The sequence below is a fragment of the Notothenia coriiceps genome, unplaced genomic scaffold, assembly GCF_000735185.1.
Source record: "Notothenia coriiceps isolate Sejong01 unplaced genomic scaffold, NC01 NC01_scaffold00005785, whole genome shotgun sequence".
In the NCBI taxonomy this organism is placed as follows: Eukaryota; Metazoa; Chordata; class Actinopteri; order Perciformes; family Nototheniidae; genus Notothenia; species Notothenia coriiceps.
In genome coordinates, this window is record NW_011338486.1 from 24,951 (window position 1) to 50,609 (window position 25,659).

The following is a 25,659-nucleotide window of genomic DNA, read 5'->3' on the forward strand; positions in this document are numbered from 1 at the left end:
GGCCCCAGGTCTCTAGTAATTGTGTGCTCAAAGTGCACCAGATTGAAGCATTTTACTGTAAAATGTTAAAAAAAAAAAATCTCCCCGGGGGGGCATACCCCCGGACCCCCATAGAGGATGTGACGTCCACCCCCCAATTCAAACATGTTTATACAATACTGAATACATTTGAAGCCATTTTGACTTATATTACCTATGTCAATAAGTTTCTGTTTTTGCAGTGTATTTGTCTTTTGTAGAGATTTTTCATTTATTCTTTATATAAAATGTCGCCTAAAATCTCACCTAGGGCAGCAAATTGTCTAAATCCGGCCCTGGTACTAGGCCTCAAGAGCCTTTCTTGTGCTGACACATAGAAAGAAATTAGCGGGGCGCACTTCGCACGTGCACACACTAAAAAATTCCACGCGCTCCGCGCTCACATTATGCTGGGCCAACGTGCCTTAGCACCGCTTCTATGACTCCATCCTAGGGGAAACACAGCAATCATACATTACATTTTATTATTATTGTGAAGATTGATTCCAAGAGGGTCTCAGGCCCTTTAGCACCTGATCTTGAATAGATACGAATATGTACAATTGTCAAACAGAAATGTAACAGATGGAACTAGATGATGCAAGAGCAAATGTGAAAGTAAAAACAAACAAATTAAGAATTAAACAAACTGTCCCAAAAAGGTAGACTGATTTTAAGTAAACATTTCGATGAACATCTCTCAGTATGAAGTTATAACTGTAAAGAGCAACTCAAATGATGTAAATAATATTGCACTTCTGACTAATTTAACCGGATGTTGCAACGGCACATAGTAACAAGAAATACTCATTAATGATATTAAAATATAATATTACTTATTATAATAAATGTAATAATTCTAGTTATTCCAGGTCTCAGGACATTTGCCAATTGAACCCATTTTCAAATGTATAAATGAGTGAAATCAAGTAACATTGTCAAACCGAAACACAAACCAGATGATGCAACAGAGCACAACTGAAAGTAAAAAGTATACAAATAAATAAACCTTTTACAATTTAAAACCAAACAAAACCAAAACCACAAAACCTATAACATCATTAATAGTTATTTTTATAAATAAAATGCTGATGAAAAAGGGATCAAAAATAACATCTGGCCTGATGTGAAAACAACCGTTTTGCTTACTATTGTAAACGAAATAAATTGTCTTTAATTTGGCCATATTTTGGTAATATGAGCCTATTGTGCCCTGTTGCACTTTTTAATATTACACTAGAAACATAGACCTGGAATACCTTGAAATGCTCAGCTCTAACGCATTTCGATTAGTCTAGTAACGTCACATATTCTTTTACAGAACACGCCACACCAAACACTATTGAAAACATTGCACCAATTAAACATAAAGTATTTCAGTCGTTTAACATAATACTGCTGTATGGACTATGTATTTGTGACTAAATAGTGTTGCATTTACATTCCGGCAAGCTGTTGAATCTTATTTATTGACCTAAGGGTCTTAGTCGATACACTCTGCTCCATTACCTATGACTATAAATCCCCTGGTTTTTAAAGGGGGTTAAAGCAGAAATAAACCTTTACAGTACCTGGCTCTCCTGAGGTCGACATATCCACAGTGCTGGATGGTTGGATGCTGATGCAACAATAACGTGTCCGGAAGAACAAGAACCGCGCACTATATGCTAACGGTAGGAACCGGAACCAGTGTGTTCGACCTGGGAGCGGGGGACGCTAATGGCTGACGGTTCTCCCGGGCGGAAGTTAGTTTTGTTTTCAAGAAGTCGTATGTTTTTCAAACTAGCTCCTTAACAGCTGGTATTTTATGAACATGGCGGCTACATGGAGAGTTTATATGTTAGTGTAGAGTAAGTATAAGCTGAAATGTCTCCTCTTAAAGAGTACGTGGATAAAGTAACTCGTGTTTATGAGCGGTACATTGAGTATGTGAAGAGAAACCCCTCCGCCGCCACACAGGTGGAGGGGACGGTGCGGACCCTCTCATACCTGATCGCAGGTCAGTGACACAGCTTTTACTCAGATTAATCATATATTAAAACATTGTAACACTGTGTGTGGGCTTAACTCCACCTCTAATTTATGTTAACTTAAACTTGGGTTCCAGACCAGATATTAGTTTCATTATAACTTAAAACCATGACACTAGCTGCTTATGCTGCACATAAAGATTCTAGATTTAATGTTTTCCTCATATAATAAATGACAACATGTGACACATTTTGTCTTGCATGAATTTTATTTAGGTTGTCATTGGTCCTTAATAATAAAATATACATATTTGTTCACAAACCTGTGTACATAAAGTCTTGTCTATTCATTAGTTGTGTTCCTCCAGCTTCGTTGTGCTTGCTCTTGTGTCTATTTCTGTGTAAGCTAAAACTTGGCCAATAAACTGTATTATTTTTCTTACCTTTTTTTTCAGGGCGATTCACAGATTCCCATTTAATATCTGAACTAGGTAAGTCAAGGTTCAATAATAAGCTTCAAGGTCAGTTGGCATGTAAGATAAGATGGGACTTCATTCTTCCTGAGGCATATAACTGTTTAGCAGTTGCATTACAAACAGTATGACCATAACATTTAAACTGGTCAACAGATCAAACTAGATGATGCAAGTAAAACCGAAAGTAAAAACAAACATACTAACAATACGTCTTGTCCCATATCCTACACATGATTGGGCATAATATCCCGTTTATCACAACAAGAAAGACATATCTTAAGTATAATCTTAATGGCGTGTCATGTGAACTTTAGAAATTAGTCGATTTTCAAATGATGTAATATTGCACACATCTGACTAAAGCAAGACGTTTTCTTCTTTCAGCAAGGATGATGCATGCTTTGACAACAACAATAATACAATTGACAGCATTATTATTATTATTATTATTTCTTTTGTATATAGACGAGTGAAATATATTGAAAATGTCAAAATGAAACTTACCAGACAAAACTAGATGATGCAAAGGAGCAAAACTGAAAGTAAAAATGAATGATAAGAACTAAACTTACATAGGTTAACATAAACTAATAATAGATTCATAATTAATCAACAGAAAACTGTTTTCATAATCGCAAAAAAAAAAAGAAGTGAATTACCAAGCAAAGTACCATCTTCAAGCTTCTTAAATGGTTGCTGTTCATGCATTATTGAATATATGTATTGCCTGATCTCTCCTCATGTCTTTTATTTTTCAGTGTACTCTGCCTCCAACATGCTGGTGTTGTTCAATGACAGTATTCTGCGCAAAGGGCTGAGATGTTCCCTCCCTCTGGTGAGCACTGCTGGATAGATTTACCTCTCACATTACATTCACAGAAGAAGAAATGCCTTTAAAGAGACACAGACACTAGTAGCGTTCATACAGGCCAGGGATTTGATACACGCCGGGCTCAGTCTGTACTATACGAAGATAAACAAGAAAGAAAAATGGCTACAGAGCGGCCGATGTACCAAGATAGTGCTGGATCAAAATAAATACCAGTTTGACTTAATTCAGAGCAAAATAAAGCTAATGAACAATCACAAAAAAACGTGAAAGAACACCAGAAAAACGATTGCGTATTCCTGCAGGTTTTGCTAATCATTTATCCAAAAAGCTGACCAAACATTGTGAGGTAATGATTTATCCAGAGTTCTCTTAACCTGATTATACAACATCAATCAAAGCGGTATTACCAAATCTCTTCCAGTGGATACATTTCTGCCGCTGCGCGGTTCCTACCATGATATTATCCAATCCTGCTGAAAAACGTGCTCAACATTTACAACTCGTTTCCATTTTGGATAGCTTTTGCATTTCAAACAATCTAACCTATCATCCAGCTCAGAAAATACATAAAGACTGCTTCATTCATCTGTGGGTTTAGCTAGTATTGAAAAATGTGCAGTTGAATATTCAATGATCTGTATAGTTAATTGGTTTCTGGGGAGTAGTGGCAAAAGGGAGGGTGGTAGTGGATTGGAGGCAGCATTGAAAGAAGTTCATCCTCATTTATAGTTTCTTCTTTATTTATGGTTTGTCATTTTGGATAATGAATGAGTGTCTGAGGTATCACTCACTTGTCATCCAGAGCCCAGTCTGCTCTGATTGGTTAGCTGGCTGGCTGGCTCTGTTGTGGTCAAACGCTTGGAGATGTCCCACCCCTTAGCCTATCAAATACAATGTGTTGGAGTGCTAGCCAATAGAAGCGCGAGTGTTACAAAGTGATGTCACTATGTTATTGAAGTAAACAAAGGAGTCCAATGGAGGCCTTTCAGGCAGGGGCTCGTAGAGAAATTCCCTCTGGATGTTAGCCTTTGCAGATCATTGACATGCACACAAACCCATAGAACACACTACAGGATAGGGAACAGCCAAAAAAGCATAAGTGGAAAACTTGTAAAAATAAATAAATTAAAGTATATGAAGAAAGAAAAACATCAGTGTGACTGCCTTGTTATGGGTTTATAATAAAGCAACAGGCGACTTTGAATAAGATGCTATGCTGTTCCTGTGCTGCAGATGAAAGTTCTGAGCACTGTTCCTCTGTCTCTCCAGCCCCTCTCTCAGCAGAGGCTGCTCACCTGGCTCTCGGTGATGGAGCATGTGGAGGTCTTCCTGGAGATGGGATCCTGCAGGCTGTGGGGGGACGCAGGCCGCTGGCTGGTGATCGGTCTCATTCAGATATTCAAGTAAGCTTCCCTCCTCTTGAAGTAGTATCTATTTTTTTAACATGAGAAGAAAAACGCATATATAAAATGACAAATTCAATATTCCCTACACATCTGAGCTAAGTGTGTCTGTCGTTTAACTTTGACACACTCGGGGCCCATAAGCCTGCAGGAGTGCACTGCATTTTTTTACTTTAATCCTTCCTTTGAACATCAAGTTACTTTAAAATCTTGAACACCCACTTTTGAAATGTATCTTCCACATACCCTCTAGCTGCTGCCCTGTCATTTTAGTCTCTCCTGTATGGTAATTCCTCTTACTACCAAAGGAGGGAGACAAAGTTCCACACTTCACTTCCAACTTTTAGTCAATCATTTGGTTCTTTACTATTTCGAAATCTCATTGCCCCCATGCTCAAAGCAGCTCCATAAAGACATAGCATCCCCAGTTTGGTGTTGAAGCGATACTGGCCTGCACAGAGCTCTGACCTCAACCCCATCCCACACCCGTAAGATGACCTACACCACACATCCAGACCCTACATCAACCATACTCCTGTGTCTGAATGGGTGCCAAGTTTAACCATCTGTTTGAAAGCCTAGTTCTGGGCAGAACCGTTTCATACAGAATACCGTGAACTTTATACCGTATGATATGAATTTTTCCTATACCACAATACCGTTAAAAATGTTGGGAAGGGCGATCGAGCAGCATGCTGGGGTTCAGCACCAAGCCTAGTAGCATTAGCATAACATGTGAAGCTGAATGTAAAGATGGAAACTGAAGAAAATTAGACTGGAGATGGAGATACATGTATGACAGAACTTGTGTCGAGGAGAGGAGCTGTGTCTGCCGTTTGGAGGTTTATTGGATTTAAAAAAAATATGGCATGGATCAAACTAACATTTATTGCAAATGTTGTCCAACTAAAATTGTTGCCCAAGGAGGTAACACAAGTGATTTACTCCACCACCTCAACAGAAAGCACTTATTGGAGTACGAAGAATGTATGGTAATACGATCTGTTTCAACAAGCAACGCTGATGAAATGTCTAAAGTCGAGTCAAGCGTCGCTTGAAGACACATTCGTCAGAGGGACTGCCTATGATAGGAAAAACATATAAATAGATTGATAGATGTATACTTTTTTGATCCCAATTTGGGTAAATTCTTTCGTTACAAAAGCAGCAGTGTGTTCAGACATTACAAATACTTTTAAAAAAAGAAGAAAGTGGAATAGAGAAAATAACAATTCAAAAAAAATATTAATGTAAATAAATTTCCAATCATTGAAAAATAGATAAATACCGATATAAACCGTGATACCTTTATCTTTTTTTTTATTGAACAAATAATTAAAAGGGTATCCACTTACCGGTACTTTCTGCAATGTAGAGTATAACCAAAAAATAAAATGTTTATTAAGAAAAGAGTATACTCCAATTTAAAGTGTGTACTATGTTTGATATAATTAATCTCACATTGATCTCCAGGGCCATTTTTCGCCTTGTGCTTCTTCTGTGGTACAAATCTGGCATCCAGACTTCACCTCCCATAATGCCCGTTGACAGAGCAGCAGAATACATCGGGGAAGGTCAGTATCCTCTCTAACTCACAACTAGTACTCATGTTTTTGCTTGATATTTAACAAGAAATTGTATTTTTCATTCTTAGTAATAGGCAAACATAGAAAACTAACTTTTTACATGGTTATTATTGTCATTGTCAACATGACGTTAGCCTTTTTAGCATGGAACGACAGAGATGCTAGCATGGCGGTAGACCCACAAATATATTTAATCACAGTCTGTTGCTCCTAACATGTCTCAGGACAAATAGAGTCTAACAAAGTTGTCACCTCTGACAGCATCTTGAGAAAAAAAGCAAGCTTCTGTCTGAGGTGACAGCTTGTTTGAGTGTTTAATTACACAGAGAGTAATTCAAGCTGCACGTTTCAACTGCAACAGGCAGTTTTTCCCAACATAAAAGTAAAAGAATATACTGTTCCCAGCACCAAACAGCAGGCAGACACAGTTAGAGACAAGCTGCTGAACACAGTAGAGCATTCAGCAGTCCGATATCAGGAGTTGGTGGAGACCAAAACCGAGCATAAAGGAGAAGACACAATGTGGTGCTCTGTGGAAATACTCAAGGCAAATAACAATTCCATATGGTCATATGTGAGTTCTTACAGATTGTTCCATTGTGTCAAAAAGAAAAAAATCAAACATTGCATTGAAAAAAATATGTGTGTATAAGGAGTCAATTAAATTGGACTGTTTCTTCTTTTTTTTCACAGATGAGGCTAACGGGGAGCAACAAGAAGAAGACACCTGCTACGTGGGCCAGAGGTCAGGACGGGTCATCAGGCCCCTCGGCAGCAGTGAGTTACATATTGAATGGAAATACAATCTTCTTAAGTTTGACAAAACTGTCAAATTAGTGGAGTTTTAGCCTTTAAGCAACCGTGTGACTGAGTGGTGGTGACAGTTGGTCTCTCCTTTTACTCAGGAGGTAACTTATGAACTACTCGACATGAAGTGATCATACTTAAAGATCATACCCACTCAAGGTTCCATATAGTTACATACAGTTAGAGAGCTGACACCTTTGAAGAATGTTAAACTTGTGTGGGGTTTGGAAAAGAAACATGGCCTTAATGTTAACAGACAGAGAGCAGTCAAAGTTCAGCGTTCTGCCTTACGTAAACCTTACGCTACCATTTTAGCCTTTGCAGACCATTTACATGCACGCAAACCTATATAACACTGCAGGAAAAGGAAACCCCAAAAAGCATAATAGAGCCCCTTTAAAATGTTTTTTGGGGGTAAATAAAATGTGTACTGTTACTTAAAGCAGCTATAATAAATACAGTATGCAATTGTTTCGGAGTTCTGATTCAAAACTTCTCGTTAGCATCGTTTTGAGGCCGCTGGTTCAATCTCTGCAGTCGCCTCAACCTTATTTTCAGGTGCTACGGCAGGCAGTTTCTAGCTAAAAAGTCAAAAGCAGCTAACGTAACAGGAAATACCCTCAGGAGTTGGTAGAGACCAAAAGCAGAGATAAAAAGTAAGTGGCTATTGAGCAGCTTTTCATCAATGCTTATGTTCCTGTTCTGCTGCGCGTGGTAACAGGCAACTGTTAACTAACACATTTGGCAACAACTTGTAAAGTTTGTTGCAGGTATGAAGTTTTTATTACCGTAATTTTCGGACTATAAGCCACGCCTTTTTTCCCATTTTTCGACCCTGCGGCTTATATAACGGCGCGGCTAATCTATGGATTTTTACAGCTAACGGCCACTGGGGGACCTCCTAAATCTATGGATTTTACAGGTTACAGTCCACCACCTTTAACTCTATGGGCTCTATGGCCGGTCCGTGCCCCCCACCTTTAAGCGGCAGGCTCCAGCAGGAAAAGCTGGAGGCCGGAAAAGAGTGAGACAGGTAGCGCGCAAAAGTAAAAGTGGAACCGAGAGTGGTACGAGAGACAGAACGAGAGCAAGACAGACAGACATTACGAGAGCGAGACAGTTTGTCCCCGTACCACTGGTTGAAAACCACTGCTGTAGATCACTGCCGGTACGTGCGCTGGGAGCGCACCGTTTAAGTTTTGAAAGTTGAAAAGTTTGTGTGTCTGAAACGCTATGTGATACAGTACAGTTTACACAGCGCAGTACATGTTCTGTAGCTACTATTGCACTAAATGGTAACACTTGAATACGTTATGCAAATATGCAACTTGTTTGTTGAAATGTTAATAAATGGGAGCTTCCTCAAACAGCCATCTCTTTCCAGACAATCCCCTCTGTGCACGAACCCTTACATATGGTAATTAAACATTAAAACACCTGCGGCTTATAGTCCAGTGCGGCTTATATATGTACACATCATTCAATTTAGCTGCTGCGGCTTATATTCAGGTGCGCCTTATAGTCCGAAAATTACGGTACATTCTTTTCATTTTAAGATGTTTCAATCACTTCTTTTGAATTGGTCTTCCTTTTCACAGGTAAAACAAGCACAGGTGTTAACAATAGAAGTGATGATGACTTGAATAGAAACTGTAAAAAGGCCTGTTAAAGTTTTCAAAAGACGATATATTTATGTTGCTAACAGTCAGGTAGAGCAGCATGACATGGAGCAGGAAGATGACCGTGTTCAAAAGGAATGTTTGAGTAGATGTATTGACGTTTCACTGACACATTCCTCCTCCGTCTGCTCTGGGGTGTTCAGCTCCCTCCCTGCAGGCGCGGCTGTGGGGAGCCCCGGGTCAGAGTAAGAGGACGAGCGGCTCCAACGTGGAGAAGCTCCACGCCACACCTCTGGGTCTTCAGGAGACCCTCGCAGAGGCCGTGTACATCGGACGGCCTCTCGTACACTGTATCCTTCCATATCGTCACTCCAGCTGTATTAAGATTCATCACATCATTTTTCAATTCCTGAAGATATATCAAAAATGCTATCAGTTTGTTTTAGGTATCTTGCAACAAATAAGCACCAGAGACCCCAAAAAGATGACTTGAAGCCTTCTTTTCAGATGTCAATAATAGTTATGACTTTTTTTTATTTAAAGCAATCTGTTACATGCAGGAATGCATCTTTTATATATTCAATGTCACCCAAATTCAGGAGGTGGGGAAACATCTGTTATCCTCCTTGGGGACAACAGCAACTACTGTTCAGCCAAAACTAACTGATAATACTGTAAGTTAGTCCATCATATTATATCTATATAAATTCATAAACCACATTTTAATGAATAAAACAAATCAGAAAGCACCTAAATTAGAAATGAACATCAAAAGGTTCTTCAGCTGTAGACATGAAAACTTAACAGCCATCTTTTAATATATATTTGACCTACCAAATATTTTTTCTAACTAAGTTTATCGTTACTATTTCTATCAATATTGTAATTTCTCAAATGAACTTCTGTGTATTTGGAGTGCACGGACTTAGGACTGTCCTGCATTCATAGTGATGACCTCTAGATGGCAAACTGTTGCTGTATGAGCAGCGAGAATAAAAGCAGATATAAAAGCTTTAAGATGCCAAAAACAAAACTAATGTTTGAACTACGCTGAAAAACCTGAACCGTTGACTTTAATTAAATCTATTATGTCAACACATTTCACATACCTCTATTAGGTTAGTTAAAAGCAATACTATTAAGTTGAAACTAATATTTTTGTATTTAAGCGTAATATTATTGCTTTCAACTAACCTAATACAGTTTTGTGAAATTCGTCGACATAATACATTGAATTAAAATCAACGTTTCCTTTTTGTTCAGTGTAGAGAGCTTTTGTTGAAGTGTTTGTCCTTAAAGCCGGCCCAGTGCTCTGCCTGGGACTCTGTGGGAAACAGTCCTGGAAGCCCTGGCTCATCTCTGGAGTCCTCGAGCTCTCCAGGTGAGCATGCTCCTTATCTGCTAAATGTATTTACCGATTCACATCTAATACAAATATTACATTTACATTCAAGGCCGGATCTGTAACTACTTAACACAACATGTAGAATACTAATTATCTTCATATGTTTAGAAAGAAATACATATTGTCATCTTGAAACAAAAACAATTAAAGTTTTAGGAATTATAATTTGTATTGTTAGATAAACACAAGCGAGCAAAACTATGGCAGTGTTTTTTGCAATTTATTTAGCAATTTAAAAAAAAATATATTACGCCACTATGTCGACATAATGTTTTGCCCACGGATCAAAACCTTTCTAAATGACTGAACCCACACAAAGCCCTTAAATAGGATCTGCTGCTGTGGGTATGTCTCTGTTTGTTTAAGATGTCTGTCACTCTTGATGAGTACAAGCTATGAAAACACAAAGCGGAGATAAGACATCCAGCAACCGATTATTATCTGTTGTGCCTTTACGAGAACAAAGTTCAAGAAGTTATTCCAGTTATTTGTGCCTCTCTTTTCAGTTTCGCTGTGCTCAGTGAAAGAAAATGTCAAAATCGATGGGAGAAGGCGGAGATGAGGAGAAGGACATTCCTTCTGCTCTACTACCTGCTGCGATCACCCTTCTACGACAAGTTCTCTGAGTGAGTATGTCTGGATGTCAGGATAGCATCCAGACGATCAAGCATCCAACAGAAAAACAAAGTGTTTGGGTACTAGCAAATAGAAAAGCGAGTGTTATGTAATGATGTCACAGAAGTGAACAAAGGAGTCAAGTAAAGATACAACCCCCAAAAAACATAATGGGGCTCTGAAAGGAACTATACTGTGTGGAGTGGTGGGTCACTGAACATCCCAGCTGTCCGTTTAGCCTTTTATTTCACAATCCGGTGATTTGGTGGCAGTTAAAGCACGAGTGACGAATGTGGATGATTTGATCTAAATAAAAGAATATTGCCAGTCTTATCATAAAGGCAAAAAGAAGAATTCTAAATAAGGTTGACTATGTCACTTAGATCATGTAATGCATCCTCAGGAACGTATGTTCAAAACAAAAGGAATCTAGCAGGTTGATAAACACTAACTCTTAATTTAAACATTTCATATCAAATAGTAACAAACTATTGGGAATGCCATATGCCACTCAGTCCTTTGTCCGGCAGTCTCTGGAGGGGGGGAAGGGGGCGGAGTTTTGTAGGCTTTGGAAGGGGCGTGGTTTGCACTTGATTGACACTAGTGATTCAGGTAGAGAGGAGATTTGGGATTTCTAACAGGCTCTTTAAAGATATTCAGTTTACTCGTTCATATGAAATCCTTACATTTTAGAATTCGACACCAGATCTGCTTTGAAAGGATTACAAAAAAAAGATTATACTGCAATACATTTATCAGCCAAAGAATCGATTCATTGTTCCTCTCCTATGTGAAATACACCATTTGCAAGAATCACTCGAATATTTGTAAAATAGCAGGAAACACCAATAGAATTGTTTTGATTTTGTTTGAACCACAAAGTGTTTTAACAGCTGTGTGTTTGTTTAGGGAAAAGATTCTCTTCCTGCTCAGACTTCTGGCTGATAATGTTCCAGGGATAGGCCTAATTGCACGTAAGTACTGTATTCATACCTGAGAGTCTAACATTCATAGCTCGTGAAAACAATAACAACATGTTGTTTGGATAACAACATCCTTATTATCTTAGCACAGTCTATCCCTTGTGACCGGGTGGTTTGGTCTGGTTGGATTAACAGTGCTACTTAGCAACATACCTTCATCAAAGTGTGGACAGGCTGTTACAAAAGGGAGAATGGTGTGAGAACTGTGAAGTGAAGGGATCAGTGATCATAGATATCACATGTTATGCAAATCCATCCGAAAAAACAAAACAAAAGGTCAACTTCTGGGTGGCGCTGGATGAAAAGTCAGTGGGATTTATCCCCTGGGGACCATGAGTATCTGCACCCACATGAATAATAATCCATCTCTTATTGTTGGATATATTTCCGTATTGCCCAAAGTGGTGAATCAACGTAACCCTGAGCCATTTTGAAGGACTTAAAAAGACTACAGCTCCCATGAGAGTGACGCAGTTGTGGCAGGACCAACACCTGCGTCAGCAAAGTGTATTTTCTTCTTTATCAACCCACCTTTTTATTCATTTGTTTTATTGGCAATATCGTTTTCATTTTGAATGCAGTTCATTTCAGTTTTACTTCAACTCTCTATGACCCTACTGGCTATTGTTCTGCAGAGTTACATAATATCTTGCCAACTTATTAACAGTAACAACAACAACCACTGAGTATTTCGTAGCAGCTGATTACATTTATAAAAATGTGCCCCTTTTCTTTTAGCAGCACCATTCAGTTTGAATGATATTCCTCTCTTTTATCCCATTCACAGCTCATAACATAAAGGCAAGGAAGTATTCAGATACTTAGGTTCAGTAAAAACACCACACTGTTTAGAGTACTACAAGTACAAGTCCTGCATTGGAAATTTTACTTAAGTTATCGCAAGAAAGTATTCTCAGCTAAATGTAAATTATTAAATGTAAAAGTAACAAATAAGACAATTCTAAAAGCTAGTTTAATTTATAACAACATATTCTGTTTTATAAACTGTTTTCAGGCAGAAATATTTAATTGTAAAGTATCTAGTGGCTAAAGCTGTAAGATGAATGTAGTAGATTAAAAAGTATAATATTTCTCTTTGAATATGAAAGCGTGTAATACTTGAGTAAATGTACTCAGTTACTTTACACCACTGCATATTGGTGCTTGTTTTGATCCTGTTTGTGTGTCCAGGGCCTCTGATGGATTACCTCCCCTCCTGGCAGAAGATCTACTTCTACAACTGGGGATAAACCCCCATGGATGTGTTCGGAACTTTATCATTCGCAAGTCGACGAGGGCAACAATGAGAACGGAACGGTCCGGCCCAGGAACCGGCACTTGCTACCATTTCCCCACAAATCAGATGAAATGATGTGGGGATAATTACCACTTTCCCCTGACAGCGAGGACCCTCCTTATTCCTGGTTACTTAAGAAATAAGTCCTACATGTTTTACTACCTTGTTTCTGACGGAACAAAGCACTGGTTTGATGAATACTTAAAAAGCTAAATGTTGGAGAACTCCATTCTTTGGGTAGGTCATGATTCATGGGAGTGTCACTACTGTGAAAACGACATGTCAAACCCAGCACATACATCTTGATTGACAGTCTCTTTTCCACCAGCAAGCGTTAAATTTCCAGTACTTTAGGAAGAGTTCCTGGCAGGAAAGAGTTGTACAACACCAGATAAAACATCATGACAACTTGTAAGACAGCACAAACAGGTTTGAGGCTGGGGGTGTGAGGGAGAAAGAGTCCAACATGAGAAGAATCCAGATGTTTTAAATCTTTATTAACATACTGAATACGTATCTTTTTGTGGTCTACAAATAAATAGTTGAATGTTTCATCCTTTCAGTCCACATTTGTTTTTTGGAGTTTAATCACAGGTCGGAACGTACACAAGCATGGCCACGCTAGGAAAAAAATGACACTGATCCATCAAAGAGCTTTTCAAACTGGTTCCTCGTCTACAGTTCTTTTAATAACTTGTTGAATGTCAAGTCTGCCTGCCGGGGGGGATGAAGATGTTTAGCCTTGAGGTTAACTGCATTTCAATAAGATGTCAGTGGGTGTTTATCTGCCAAATAAGGCATGGTTTTGTCTCTACATCCTGAATGTCAAATGCATTTTTATTTTTCATAGGTCCAAAACGGATCAGCTAATGTAGAAGATGTAAGCCTTTCAAAAATAAAGGTTAAAGTGAGAAGGCAGACATGTCAGAATGTTTCAGTTAAGGTACATTAGGGCAGACTTCAGATTCAACTTGAAACAAGTTCCAGGTCTTAAAATGATATCAGTGTTTCATGACTTTACCTCTTATCTACATACTTTAAATGACTTATTTGTTGTACCATTACTGATTGGGTTTCATCTCCTCTAATCCCCCGGGCACAGCCTCTTATTTTGGTTGGAACACGATGTATTGGTCACAGGGTATTCAAAGTATAGATACTAAATAACCATATAGTCTACTTTCCAGATCATTGAGTCCTGTTGTGAACCCGTATTTGTGGAGCACCCTAAAGAAATGTATAGTAAGGCTCCCACTTAGCATAGGTTGCATTATAGCCTATATGGATCATAGTTCAAAAAGGGCTTGGCCGTTATTGGAGTGATTTGGGGGTTATTGAGGATGCTGAATCCATTTCTGATATTTTCCAAAATGACCAGATAGTGGCCATATTGGCACTCCTGACACATTGGGTCGATTTTGAAGAATTCTGTAGTTTTGGAGAACGCTGGAATGTTGTCTTTGACAGACTGCTTGCTTATATATAAGCCACAGTTGAGGTAATCATTTTCAGTTCCCTACAGTGAATGGTTGCTACACAACTCCGGCCTTGGCCAGTCAGTTTGTGCAGAATCCACTAATGAATGCTCATTAACGCAATTTATGCAAATGTTTTAAAATGCCCAACATATGCAAGTTATCTGACAGTTACTAAATGAAGGGGACCCATAATAGACATTTCCAGGTTTCCCAGTGCTGCCAAGTAGACTAATAGCAACCAGGACATCAAATATGGGATGCTCCACTGTTTCACAATATACACTCTCACCCAACTGAAATGCATAATTCCAATCTCTAAACAAAGCGTCTAAAATGGTCATTCAGTGCTGTTCATGAATACAAATAACCTGTGGATAAACTACTGTAAGTAAATCAAACACTGAATGCACACATTGTGGATTTTTGTTCAAATTAACGCAGACGGTTTAACTTATATACTGCACTTGTGTATTAATATAACAATAAAAGAAAAGACAGAAGAATGAAGTATTCGATAATATAAATCAAAAACTATACTTTGATTTTTGTCTAAGGACTAAAATATAGAAGAGTTAACTCTGACGTCATTTTGAAAAATAAAGACCAAAAAACAACAACATTAAATTAAAACATATCTCTCGGTTTAGAAAAAACTACACCCTTTGATGGTTTCCTTTAGGAAAATAAAACTCAAGCTAATGAGAATGAGAGAAGAAAATACGGTCTCACTCCTGTAAAAAATGTCTCTAGAAGAGACCGGGAGAGAAGGATGATTTATTATCCCCATGCAATCCTTTCTGCTTCCCGTCTCTATCGTCCCATTTACTCCGCCCAAATGCATGTGTGAGTCAGGAGGCGGGGCTCTTCACAGGCGTCAGTTGGTATGTCCTCCCACAGCTTGGTGCTCAGCCCTCAGGGCGAATCAGTAGGAGCCGTAGCGATCCTGGAGACATTAAATGTTTCAGAAAAAGAAGCAGCCATTTGTGTATAAGCTAATGAAGATAGTCAGATATTGAATCATGTTCAAGTCTCATTGTTTGAAGAGTATACTAAAGTCATCACTCCGAATGTTAGCCACCTTTAGCTTAGCGGTGGTGATGATGTGTGACCGTGGTGTAGTTTGTTTCTAGCCTAGGTTGTCAATGCACCACTCTATGGCTGCAGCAAAACTATATCAGATGTCAGTTTACAAACTCTCACCTGGATGGTATTCATGACACCGTTGGCCAGGACGGCCATCTTGCCTGCGACTGTCTTCACGCCCTGTTTGAACTGAGCGATGTCCGGGCCGGCGGGCAGCACACCGTCGTAGCCCGCTCCCCTCCCTGAGAATAGGGGGGGGGGGGAAGTATGTAAGTCATACTACTTTAAATAAATAACATACAAAAATATTTGTTTTCAGTTCAGCTCATTGTGTGAGGGGAAACACAGTTTTATACAGAATTTGTGAGCAGTGCAACACTTAATGTGGAGTAATCCGCCGCTCAAAATAGTCCCCAACAAATGCACTATTAACTCCTGTTTAAGATGCATTTAATAGAAGCTACAGTGACAAGCTGTTTAAGAAAACTACTGAGATTGAATATACTGCTCACAAATATATTAAGATGTATGTCTCAGGTAGAAACCAATGACCTTTGGCCTGTGTTCCACAGACATGGACGCTAACATAAATTGCTGTGGTCTCCTCATGGCATTTTTGTGACACCAAGAAAAATAAAAGATAATGCACAACAGGTCATACCTGTATGGTCACTGGCTTCTCCAAACAGGTCAGCTGAACTGATGGAGGTGCTTCCAGACATGGTGTCCAGTCTGGTCTTGGCATCATACTGAGAGAAGAACAAACTAAAATCAACACCTGGGTAATGACAATACACTATTAGCACATCAATATATCTCCAGGAGTTATTGCTTTTAACACATAGTTGCCAGAATTGAATGCATGCTTCAAGTGCTACAAGTTATTATTGAAAAACTGAAATTATTTCTCACATCTGCAGTGCTCTCCCGGCCGAAGAACATATCGGAAGAGATGGCCTTTGCGTTTGCAAACTTATTTCGGGCCTCACTGGACTCTGACACTGGAGCGGACACCTCCGCTTTCCTTCTGCTGGGAAGTCTGGGTTAGACACAAGAAAACACATCAGAGCTGTTCCCAGTGGAGGGGACACAAATGTCATTATTTCAACAATGACAGTGCATGGATAGATACCTCTCTCCGATTGGCTGAATACTAGAGATGGTGACCTCCTCTTTGGGGTCCTCTTTCTCCAGAGCCCAGGAGGTGGTGAAGGAGGCGGTCCCTCCCTCTGTATCCCACCGCGATCCAAAACTGTCTCCAACTGTAAACGGGTTGTCCTTATATCTGAGACATCAAACACAATTTCTTATTCACCTGGTTGTACTGCAAGTGGACTCGTTGAAACTGAATCACATTGATATATCGTTCGAGAGCTGTCATACGTACTTTGGGGGTCCCGAGGTGAAGCCCGGCTCATCAAACATGTCCAGTTTGGAGCGAGAGGAGGACTTGGCCCCCACTGGAGTCTCCTGCTCGATCGTCTGCATCTCGGACATCACCGAGTGAGACACAGCGCTGAAACGGCACACACACACACACACACACACACACACACACACACACACACACACACACACACACACACACACACACACACACACACACACACACACACACACACACACACACACACACACACACACACACACACACACACACACACACACACACACACACACACACACACACACACACACACACACACACACACACACACACACACACACACACACACACACACACACACACACACACACACACAACCACACACCACACACACACACACACACACACACACACACACTGAATCTTCTGAGATATTAGTCCCAACAAAGAAAAAATAAACTAGAAATGTACTTAATATATATAAATATATTTTAATTATCACAATTAATAACTACTCTTATACTCTCATTCATCAGAGCAATTTATTTACCAGTAAAATGTGGGTTTTGTGAAAGTTATTTAAATTAATATTGTGATAAAATAAGGATCAATTAAATAAAAAATAAATACATACAAAAAAAAAGAAGATAAGAAGTTAAAATAAATAAGTCCATCAAAAATATTAAACAAAATACAAATCTTTGTGTGAAACATATGAAGTAAAAATGTACACATTGTACTAGTGTTGTATTAGCATTATTAAGATAATATTGATCTATGGCACAGGGAGCGGCTGCTATAAATGTAATTCAATACAGAATAGCTAAACTATAGCTATGTGAGAGTTAAAGCATATATTTAAAAAAAATAAAATGTAAATGTTACTTTCCAGAGAAACAAATTACTTGGATGTTTTAGAAATCTTCACACAGAAAAATAAGTGGTATCTGTTACTGTTTAATAATTTCCAGTAGCTTGCCTAACCCTGATGATTACACTTGACCCAACAGTTAAGTTGATGCTCCTCATAATCAATGTGATCCTCTGCAGAGAAACAGACCGTCCCCAAACTCTGATCTTTGAAGTTACCTCCTGTTGCCGAAGCCCATGCCTAGCCTCTCCGCCTGCTCCCTCTTTTTGCCCTCCAGTGTGTTCATCTTCTTTTCCTCCATCTTCCGGTCGATCTCCAGCTCTTTGTAGGCCAGGCGCATCGAAGCCACGCTACAAAAGCAAAAACAAGTTACATCATGGCACATCGACAACGTTTTACCGATCCCTTGTCTGATCTCTTGAAAATGGGCCTACATTCTACCTGGATTTCTGTGAGAAAATAGATAAAATAATACTTCTTACATGGACTCCTCTGCACTTTTCTTCACCTCCACAGCCTGCACTTCTCTCATCTTCTCCGCCACTTGCGCCTGCTTCTCCACCTCCGTGAAACTCTTACTGCTCACCTTCTGGGCACCGAGACCTTTCTTGGCACCGAGCTGCATGAGATGGAAAAGTAGTGCACAGATTAGCTCTAGCATCGATTTAAAAAGGGCCCAATTCTGTTCATTTTAAGGTTTATTTATCTGTTGTGTCTCTACTGTGACATGTCTCCATGCTCTAATGTTCAACAAGCTCTTTATTGTTCTCATACTGCCTGTGCTGCAGCACCTCTTTTCACCCTCTGTCTGAAACCAGAGCCCAGTCTGCTCTGATTGGTTAGCTGGCCGGCTCTGTTGTGATTGGTCAACGACTTAGAAATGTCCCGCTCCTTAGCCTATCACGTACAATGTGTTGGAGCGCTATCCAATAGAAGTGTGAGTGTTAGTGATGTCACTATGTTACGATAGTAAACAAGGGATTCCAATGGAGGAGTTTCAGGCAGGGGGGGGAGAAAGGAAAAACCCCTCTCTAATTGTAACACAATAAATGTTACTCAAGCACCGGGGACACAGCTTGCAGCTCCTAAAACCCAAGGTATGTAGTATGGCAAAAATATGACTTACCCCTTTTTTGGCAGCCATGGGCTTCTTTTTCCCAATAATGGAAGGTCTCACATCTGTAACACATTATGCAACATGTCAAAAAAGCAATATAGTTTTATTTTAACCCTTCATTTAGTAGTAGGCCAATTGAGAATGACTAAGGCGACCTAACATCCAAGCATGAAAAACACACCATAAGTTAATATCGCATAGAAATCACACTGATACAAAAACATAGCTTGGGCTGGTTTTTATTGTTAATTCCCACACTGCTTACTCTCAGTGGAGGACATTTAAGCAGGAGCACCGCAGCATTATAAACTCGCATTGACACTGGAGTTCAGGAAATGTAGCCGCAAGACGAAAAACTTCAAACCTTCATAACACTCATGTTAGTGCGTCAGTATGTTTTCAGAGGAATCTGCAATATGAGGGAATTCAGTGAAGGGACGCTTTTAGAAAACCATTCATTTAGAGACACCACACTATTGTCACAAATGCTATATTTAGACTCTTTTCCACCCTTAGAGAGTTATGACACCAACATTTGAGCATGTTTCATATGGAATGCTAGCGGCAAAACACTCTTCACACAGCAATTATCTGCAGGTACGTGACAAGGACTATTCTCTTTCCACACAATGCAGGGCCCTTGGTTTACTGTTTCTGATACACATTTATTTCTTGACAACTTGTTGAGCAGCAGGTGCTCACCAGAATTAGCTTGTTTCCATTGTGTGATCAGCAGAGAGAGGAGAATGGGAGAGGGCTGGAGGGATGTCAATCAAGCAACAAAACCATGCATCGTAAAGGCATAATGCAGCCGGCATAAACAACAGCTAATCACCTTTAAGTAGCCGTCCTTCGTCTGAGGACAAACGCATGGTGTCCTCTATACGACAGGACAAAGCCCGTCACCAAAACCGTGATCCAAAACACAGAAGAAGTCCAATTTAACAGAGAATGCTATATTAAAACATGTCGGGGTCCAAATTAGACATTTATCAATTGATACGGCTAATGGCTATAAAGGACTGTTTAAACGATGAATCCATGAATGATCTGTAAATCCAGGACATTTTTGATTTGAATCGATAATAAGGTCTCTTTTCGATTTCTCTTACTTATCCCTTCTGCTGTTTTTAATATTGCTAATTCTCGTTTTATCTTATTCTTTTCATCTTTTGTGAAGCACATGCTATATAATTTAATTTGATGTGTGAATAATCATTTGGGGGAAAAATCTGCAGATTCATTGAAATTGATAATAAACTAGAATCCTTTTGGAGCGACTTAAGAAATGAAAAGAGGGATCTAGTACATGTTCGTATATTCAAATAAAGAGATCTAGAGACGGAGAGACCGAGTCTCTCAGAGCGAGGAGTGTGTACCCTTCGAACAAGCACGCTCATCAAACTTGAGAATGAGAATTTCAGAAGACAGGGCTGGAGTTACGAAAGAGCGGGCCTCTGCTTGTGACTTCGCTCACAGACCATGAATCGTGTTTAAGTACTCACCGATGGAGGCTTTGGGGGACGAGCTCAGACCTTCGATGCTGGGTCCTTCCTCCGGATCTACAGAGGGAACCAAGGAAAACATTTAAAGCAACAAAAACAACATTCATTTTATTCCACAGCTTGTTTAATGTTTGATTCTTTTTACTTATTCTTATTATTACCATTACCATGATGTTTATGTATTACCTGTATTTATTTAAGTCATGTCCAGAGATGGGGTCGTTACTAAAAAAAAATATATTACATATTACTTTTTTAAAGTAATATATTACACTACTTCGTTACTCTCTACATAAAGTAATTTGTTACTTTACTCGTTACTTTACTCGCAGGGCCGGCCCGCCCCTCCCGACAGGCAGATCACGCAGACTGTGGCGCACCTACAGTGTAAGCGCGCCACAGTTTTGCCTCTGCGAGACTCCACTTGCACCCCCAATTACTATTGCATTAAGGAAGACATAACACAAGTCTTTCTTTTGATATGCTCTTTAATAAAATAGGCTACCAGCCTACCACAACAAGCTAACTGTCTGTGAAACATAAAGACACATTATTCTTATTCTTATCATTCTTTATGAGCGCAGTAACGGTAAGGTATCTAATTACTTGTGTTATTTAGTATTCCATAACTTAGTAACAGAGATGGTCAAACTAAAGTGGTAGAGACATGTACACCAAAAACACCTTTCAATAAATTTAATTATAACACTTATTTTATTCCTAGTTATTTATTTTTTATTTATGTATGTTTTTTTTCTTCTATTTTCAATTTTATATTCAGGTAGTTTTTATAATTTTGTTTTTAATTTTAGAAACACACTTTTGTATACTTCATTTTTACATGTGTGTAACATGATCACAACATTTCGTATATAATGTCTATGACTGATACCGTGTCCCTCGCGACGATATTATTTCATTAGTTATGTCTTATGATTTTGATATCGTACACTTCAATATTCGTATATAATTCATTTTTTTTTTATACTTTACAATGAAAGGTCTCTTTGTTTAATGAACTAAAATCTTAGAAGTGTGTCTTTTTATTCCATTAGAAAAGCCCGGCGCCAAAATTATTAAAGGTCATCGAACGGATTGGGACGCTACTATGTGAACTGGTTGTCAATTCAACTACGAGGAGTATTAGTTACACTAGGAGCGACGTCTCTTTGTCTGGGCCCAGGGGGTTTGAGACTAGAGACTTCACATGTGGAGGACACACCGGCTTCGGGTACGGGATTCGGGAGGCGGACGAGTGGAGAAAACGGGGGTCACACAGTAGAAGAAAAGGAGGTAGAAGGCCAAGTAGGGTCGAGAAGTCCGAGTCCGCGTAGCTTCGGTGCGATGTTTTCGTTTTTTGTTAATGTAGTACGTGTAGCTGTTGCAAATGGGCTAGGGAACAGACTAGGAACTTTTACCGGATGTAAGATGGGCACCTAAGGGACACTCTTTTATCTATTTTACTCTATGAAAATGTACCTGACGCGCGCGTTGTAATTTTTAAGTGAAAAGAAGTGGAGGTGTCGGACGTGAAGAGAGTAGAAGAGGGCGGTGTGAACGCGGACCGAAGGTGGAGGCACTTTGGAATGACGAGTGGAGACCCGCCGTGGCTCTTGGAAAGAACCGTGGCTCGGACGTCCTCTACCTTGTTTTCATCACTTGTCTATCGAGATCGTTGCTCAATTTTTCCCGTGTTAAGACAAGTAAAATTCCAAATAATAGACAACACCAGATGACACGTACAGAGTACGATTACAAGTTGTTCGAGAAATACAAGAGTATGACGGGACACGACGTCGTGAGAAAGTGGGAGACAGACTTTGTCTCGGGTGTCAGACGGACTAACCATCGCCGGCCGAGCACACTAACCAGTTGCTGAATCTTTACGGCGAGGAATCGGGATAGTGATGTATAACACCTCGCGATAGGTTTATCTTCACACTTCACAATCAACTACAGTGCATACCATGCTATCATTTGTTCCCTAAGGTTACCTCCTAAAGTCCGTCCCCCCTCTTTCCTTTTTTGGGGAGAGATTAACATTGTGTTATTTACCCAATCGAGTTCGTGGCCCCCTGTGTCGAACTTTCGAGGATTTTGGGTTCCATACATCATACCGTTTTATACTGAATGGAGGAAAAACCGTCGGTACCGAAGAAAAAGGGTTATTACTTACCAGAGTGTAGACTTACTTGTAATACGTGTTGTACAGTTTTTTCGTTATTATCAAAATAAAATTGGGAAGTAATCATCATCAGGTTAACTCTTTACTGCTTCCGCTGGATTGTAGGTTCGTACTTTGTTGTGTGGTATTCAATTATTTATGCGTATACTTCTAGTGTGACTAATGTTTTGTATCGAACCGACCAAAATAACAATTAAGGGTGTGACGAATGAGAGTCCCTCCTGTAAATTCGTCCTCGTGGCGTCGTAAGTATTTGAGCGTAACTGTGGACCTCAAGTCCTTTACATCGCGTTCTGGCTTTTTGAAGTTTGGAAGTATTGTGAGTACAATTCACCGGCAGTCATACAAAGTTCTGCCTAGACGTTATACTCCCTTAAGTCACTTCCCTGCGAAAATCTTTGGTACAGTAAATCTCTGGGTGTGATTACGGGTTTACGATATAAATCTGAGAAAGGTGGGAATCTCTCAATACTGTGGTTGTAAAACTCGTCAAAGGTGTAGTCTTACGATGCCAAGTTTTGTGAGAAGTGTTTTGCGTAATAGACGTCCATGCACTGTTCCTGATAAGAGTTGTGTGTGTTTTACGTCCCGGGAACCATTATGACAAGCTATGTGTTTTATAAGTTTCTGTTGAACAACTTGTTTGTTTTGTTGTTGTGTTTAATCGAACAAAGGGTAACACACTTGTTGTTCTTCCTCTTACTTTCTCCCCGACCTCCCTTACAGTTTTGTTCGTTGTTTTGGTACGTTTGTCTGTTTTCGTCGCCGTTTTGTTGTCCGATTAGTGGAAATTCTCGGCAGGAAGCGATCTGTTTGCTACCACAGGGATATATTGCTTCTGTTTCGTGGCAGTGGTTTTGGCACTAGGTTTGTTGTCTTCTTCAGTTAAATTGTCTCCTTACGATATATTTTGTTGTACAGCCCAGGTTTAATCTGTAAATAGGTTGAACTATGCGATTACCGATATTCCTGACAAATTTGCTACTTGGTACTTACTAGACATTTTAGGTCCCTGTAAAACTAAACCTTGCTATTATTCAGTAGAAATCTAAAGAGAATGATAGGGAAGACGACAAAAATTATAACGATTAAGAGCAAATAGAATAAGAAAAGTAGAAACACTTCGTGGTACGATATATTACATTAACTACACACTTATTAGTAAACCCCCTTCTAGACGTCTAAGTAACTTTACTATTATTTGATCTTAGGAAACCTCGCTGAATTCCTTTACTTTTCTTACCTAGATATTGTACAAGGCACTAGTAAGTTTATTTCTCTTAGTCTCTGCCTCTCTGGCTCAGAGAGTCTCGGCTCCTCACACTGGGAGCTTGTTCGTGCGAGTATGGTTTGGAACTCTTCTTTAGTCTTCTGTCCCGACCTCAATGCTTTCTCGCCGAGGCGAAACATGAAAGCGAGTGTCTGTTACTCTAGCACAAATTCATGAGTGGCTACTCGAACCCTGCTCGAGTCTGGCAGCTACGGACCAGGAAGGAGCGCTAGATGTCTCACTTGGTTCCTTTTGTAAAATTTCGTTGTTTTTGTTGTAAGTAATCAGGTGTCGGAACATTACAACTAAGAAAAATGAATAGAATAATAATGGTAATGGCTACTACAAATAATAACTGGCTAATAAATTCAGGGTAAAGGTCTCTACCATTCAATGATTTTTTTTTATGTAATGGTTATACTGAAAATTTCTTTATAATGGTGTTGTAGCTGAGAGCGAGTATTTTTAACATGAATGAGCAATGAAATGAGCGATCCCGCGGCGGGGAGGGGCTGTCGTTAGTGACGTCTGTTACTTCGCGGTGGTGTCAATCGCGCCGGGTCAAACGGAGACGGCTCTGTGGTGACGTGGGGGTTAACTGATACCGTAATTCTTCTGTATTGTGTTCAGGAAAAGGCAACTATACGGAATTCTTTTATCGATGGTCGGGATTGGTGTTGTTCGATTGAGACACTTTGTATTTCTGTAGATTCATTACTTTGGTCAAGTTCTGCGTATAGAATTACTCGGTCGTCATTGCCATTCATGATTATGACACATAATCATAAGGTATTGAATCATTGTCTTCTACCAGTTTGATTTTCACCATCTTCTAGTACCGTTTAAGGATGTTACTTCGCCTGTCTTGCCAGTGTCTCCGGTAGTTCTTTTCTCTCGCTCGCTGGGGCAACTCCCTCCAAATGTCTACTTTTCTGTGTTTTTGTCTTGTGTTTTTGTTGTTTATCCATATAATCCACAAAAAACATTTTATTGTCTTGCATGTTTCCTTTCTCGGGGACCAAACAGGGATATGGCAGATTGCGGGTACTCTGTTCGTTTTAGGTTTCACAAGGTTTTAGGCTGTGACACCGATTGTGGTCGTCTATGTCCGCGATTGTTTCCACCAGGGCGTCGCTCTGGATGTTTGTTAACACCCGAATTAGTACCAACTAAGCGGTGTTGTTTTTTTCTTTTTGTTTGGAGCGAGAAGGCCTCCCCGGTCCATACGACACAGTGCCTCGGGGTACGGACGTCGGTGGGTTCCTGGTGTGTGGTGATGGTGGTGGACCAGATTATCAGACATATAAATTCACGACAATAACATCCGACCCTTCACCATCCACCCACTTTAGGACCACGACGTCCGGGACCCGAGCGACTTGTAGTCTGGACGGGGCGGCCTTCTCGCTCTCAACAAAAGGAAAAGACAACACCCGGCTTAGTTGTACTTTCGGGTGTTAATCATACACGCAGGCGCGGCCCTTGTGTGAACATGCGCAGTAGACGACCTGCTTCTGGTGTCATCAGGTAAACTTTGAAACTAACTGACATGTACCGTCATCCCTACTCCCTGTTTGTTCCCCTGAGTGAAGGGAACTATGCGCAAATAAATGTTTTTGGTGGATTTTATCGGATAAAAACACAATAACACGAAGACAGAAGACACGAAAAGTAGTACTTTGAGGGAGTTTTGCCCGAGCGAGGAAAAGAGACTACGGGAGACACTTGTTCAAGTGACAGGGCGAAGTTAAC

General features: G+C 39.8%; 3 protein-coding genes across 5 annotated transcripts in view; 1 reads left to right on the forward strand and 2 right to left on the reverse strand.

Annotated features, from left to right (window-relative positions):
* The window catches only part of cars1 (cysteinyl-tRNA synthetase 1), a 25,276-nt gene extending 23,580 nt beyond the window's left edge, over positions 1–1,696 (reverse strand). For both annotated transcript variants that reach the window (XM_010768482.1, XM_010768481.1), the window contains exon 1: positions 1,590–1,696. In XM_010768482.1, coding sequence (XP_010766784.1) covers positions 1,590–1,611 — 22 coding nt within the window. In that variant the 5' untranslated portion in view covers positions 1,612–1,696. The remainder of the gene's footprint in view (positions 1–1,589) is intronic.
* A 66-nt stretch (positions 1,697–1,762) lies between these two features.
* Positions 1,763–13,563, forward strand: pex16 (peroxisomal biogenesis factor 16). The gene is made up of 11 exons (XM_010768480.1): positions 1,763–2,017; positions 2,444–2,479; positions 3,223–3,299; positions 4,566–4,699; positions 6,173–6,273; positions 6,979–7,062; positions 8,915–9,061; positions 10,020–10,092; positions 10,623–10,742; positions 11,641–11,705; positions 12,906–13,563. Exons 1-11 carry the CDS (start codon positions 1,885–1,887, stop codon positions 12,962–12,964), a joined length of 1,029 nt encoding a protein of 342 aa, XP_010766782.1. The 5' UTR covers positions 1,763–1,884; the 3' UTR covers positions 12,965–13,563.
* arfgap2 (ADP-ribosylation factor GTPase activating protein 2) overlaps positions 13,492–25,659 on the reverse strand; it is a 33,099-nt gene continuing 20,931 nt past the window's right edge. The window contains exons 7-17 of one of the 2 annotated variants that reach the window (XM_010768478.1): positions 20,453–20,509; positions 19,783–19,827; positions 18,957–19,009; positions 18,313–18,449; positions 18,049–18,180; positions 16,960–17,088; positions 16,705–16,857; positions 16,485–16,611; positions 16,234–16,321; positions 15,690–15,814; positions 13,492–15,432 (exon numbers count right to left, since the gene is read on the reverse strand). In XM_010768478.1, the coding sequence (XP_010766780.1) occupies positions 15,412–15,432; positions 15,690–15,814; positions 16,234–16,321; positions 16,485–16,611; positions 16,705–16,857; positions 16,960–17,088; positions 18,049–18,180; positions 18,313–18,449; positions 18,957–19,009; positions 19,783–19,827; positions 20,453–20,509 (1,067 nt within the window). In that variant the 3' untranslated portion in view covers positions 13,492–15,411. The remainder of the gene's footprint in view (positions 15,433–15,689; positions 15,815–16,233; positions 16,322–16,484; positions 16,612–16,704; positions 16,858–16,959; positions 17,089–18,048; positions 18,181–18,312; positions 18,450–18,956; positions 19,010–19,782; positions 19,828–20,452; positions 20,510–25,659) is intronic. The other variant, XM_010768479.1, reaches the window with a different exon arrangement.

Bases quoted from the DNA above. Each gene is read 5' to 3' on its own strand.
- pex16 (XM_010768480.1), top strand. From the start codon at position 1,885: ATGTCTCCTCTTAAAGAGTACGTGGATAAAGTAACTCGTGTTTATGAG. The intron at 3,300-4,565 runs GTGAGCACTGCT...CTGTCTCTCCAG, and splicing joins TGAGATGTTCCCTCCCTCTG to CCCCTCTCTCAGCAGAGGCT. The intron at 4,700-6,172 runs GTAAGCTTCCCT...ATTGATCTCCAG, and splicing joins GGTCTCATTCAGATATTCAA to GGCCATTTTTCGCCTTGTGC.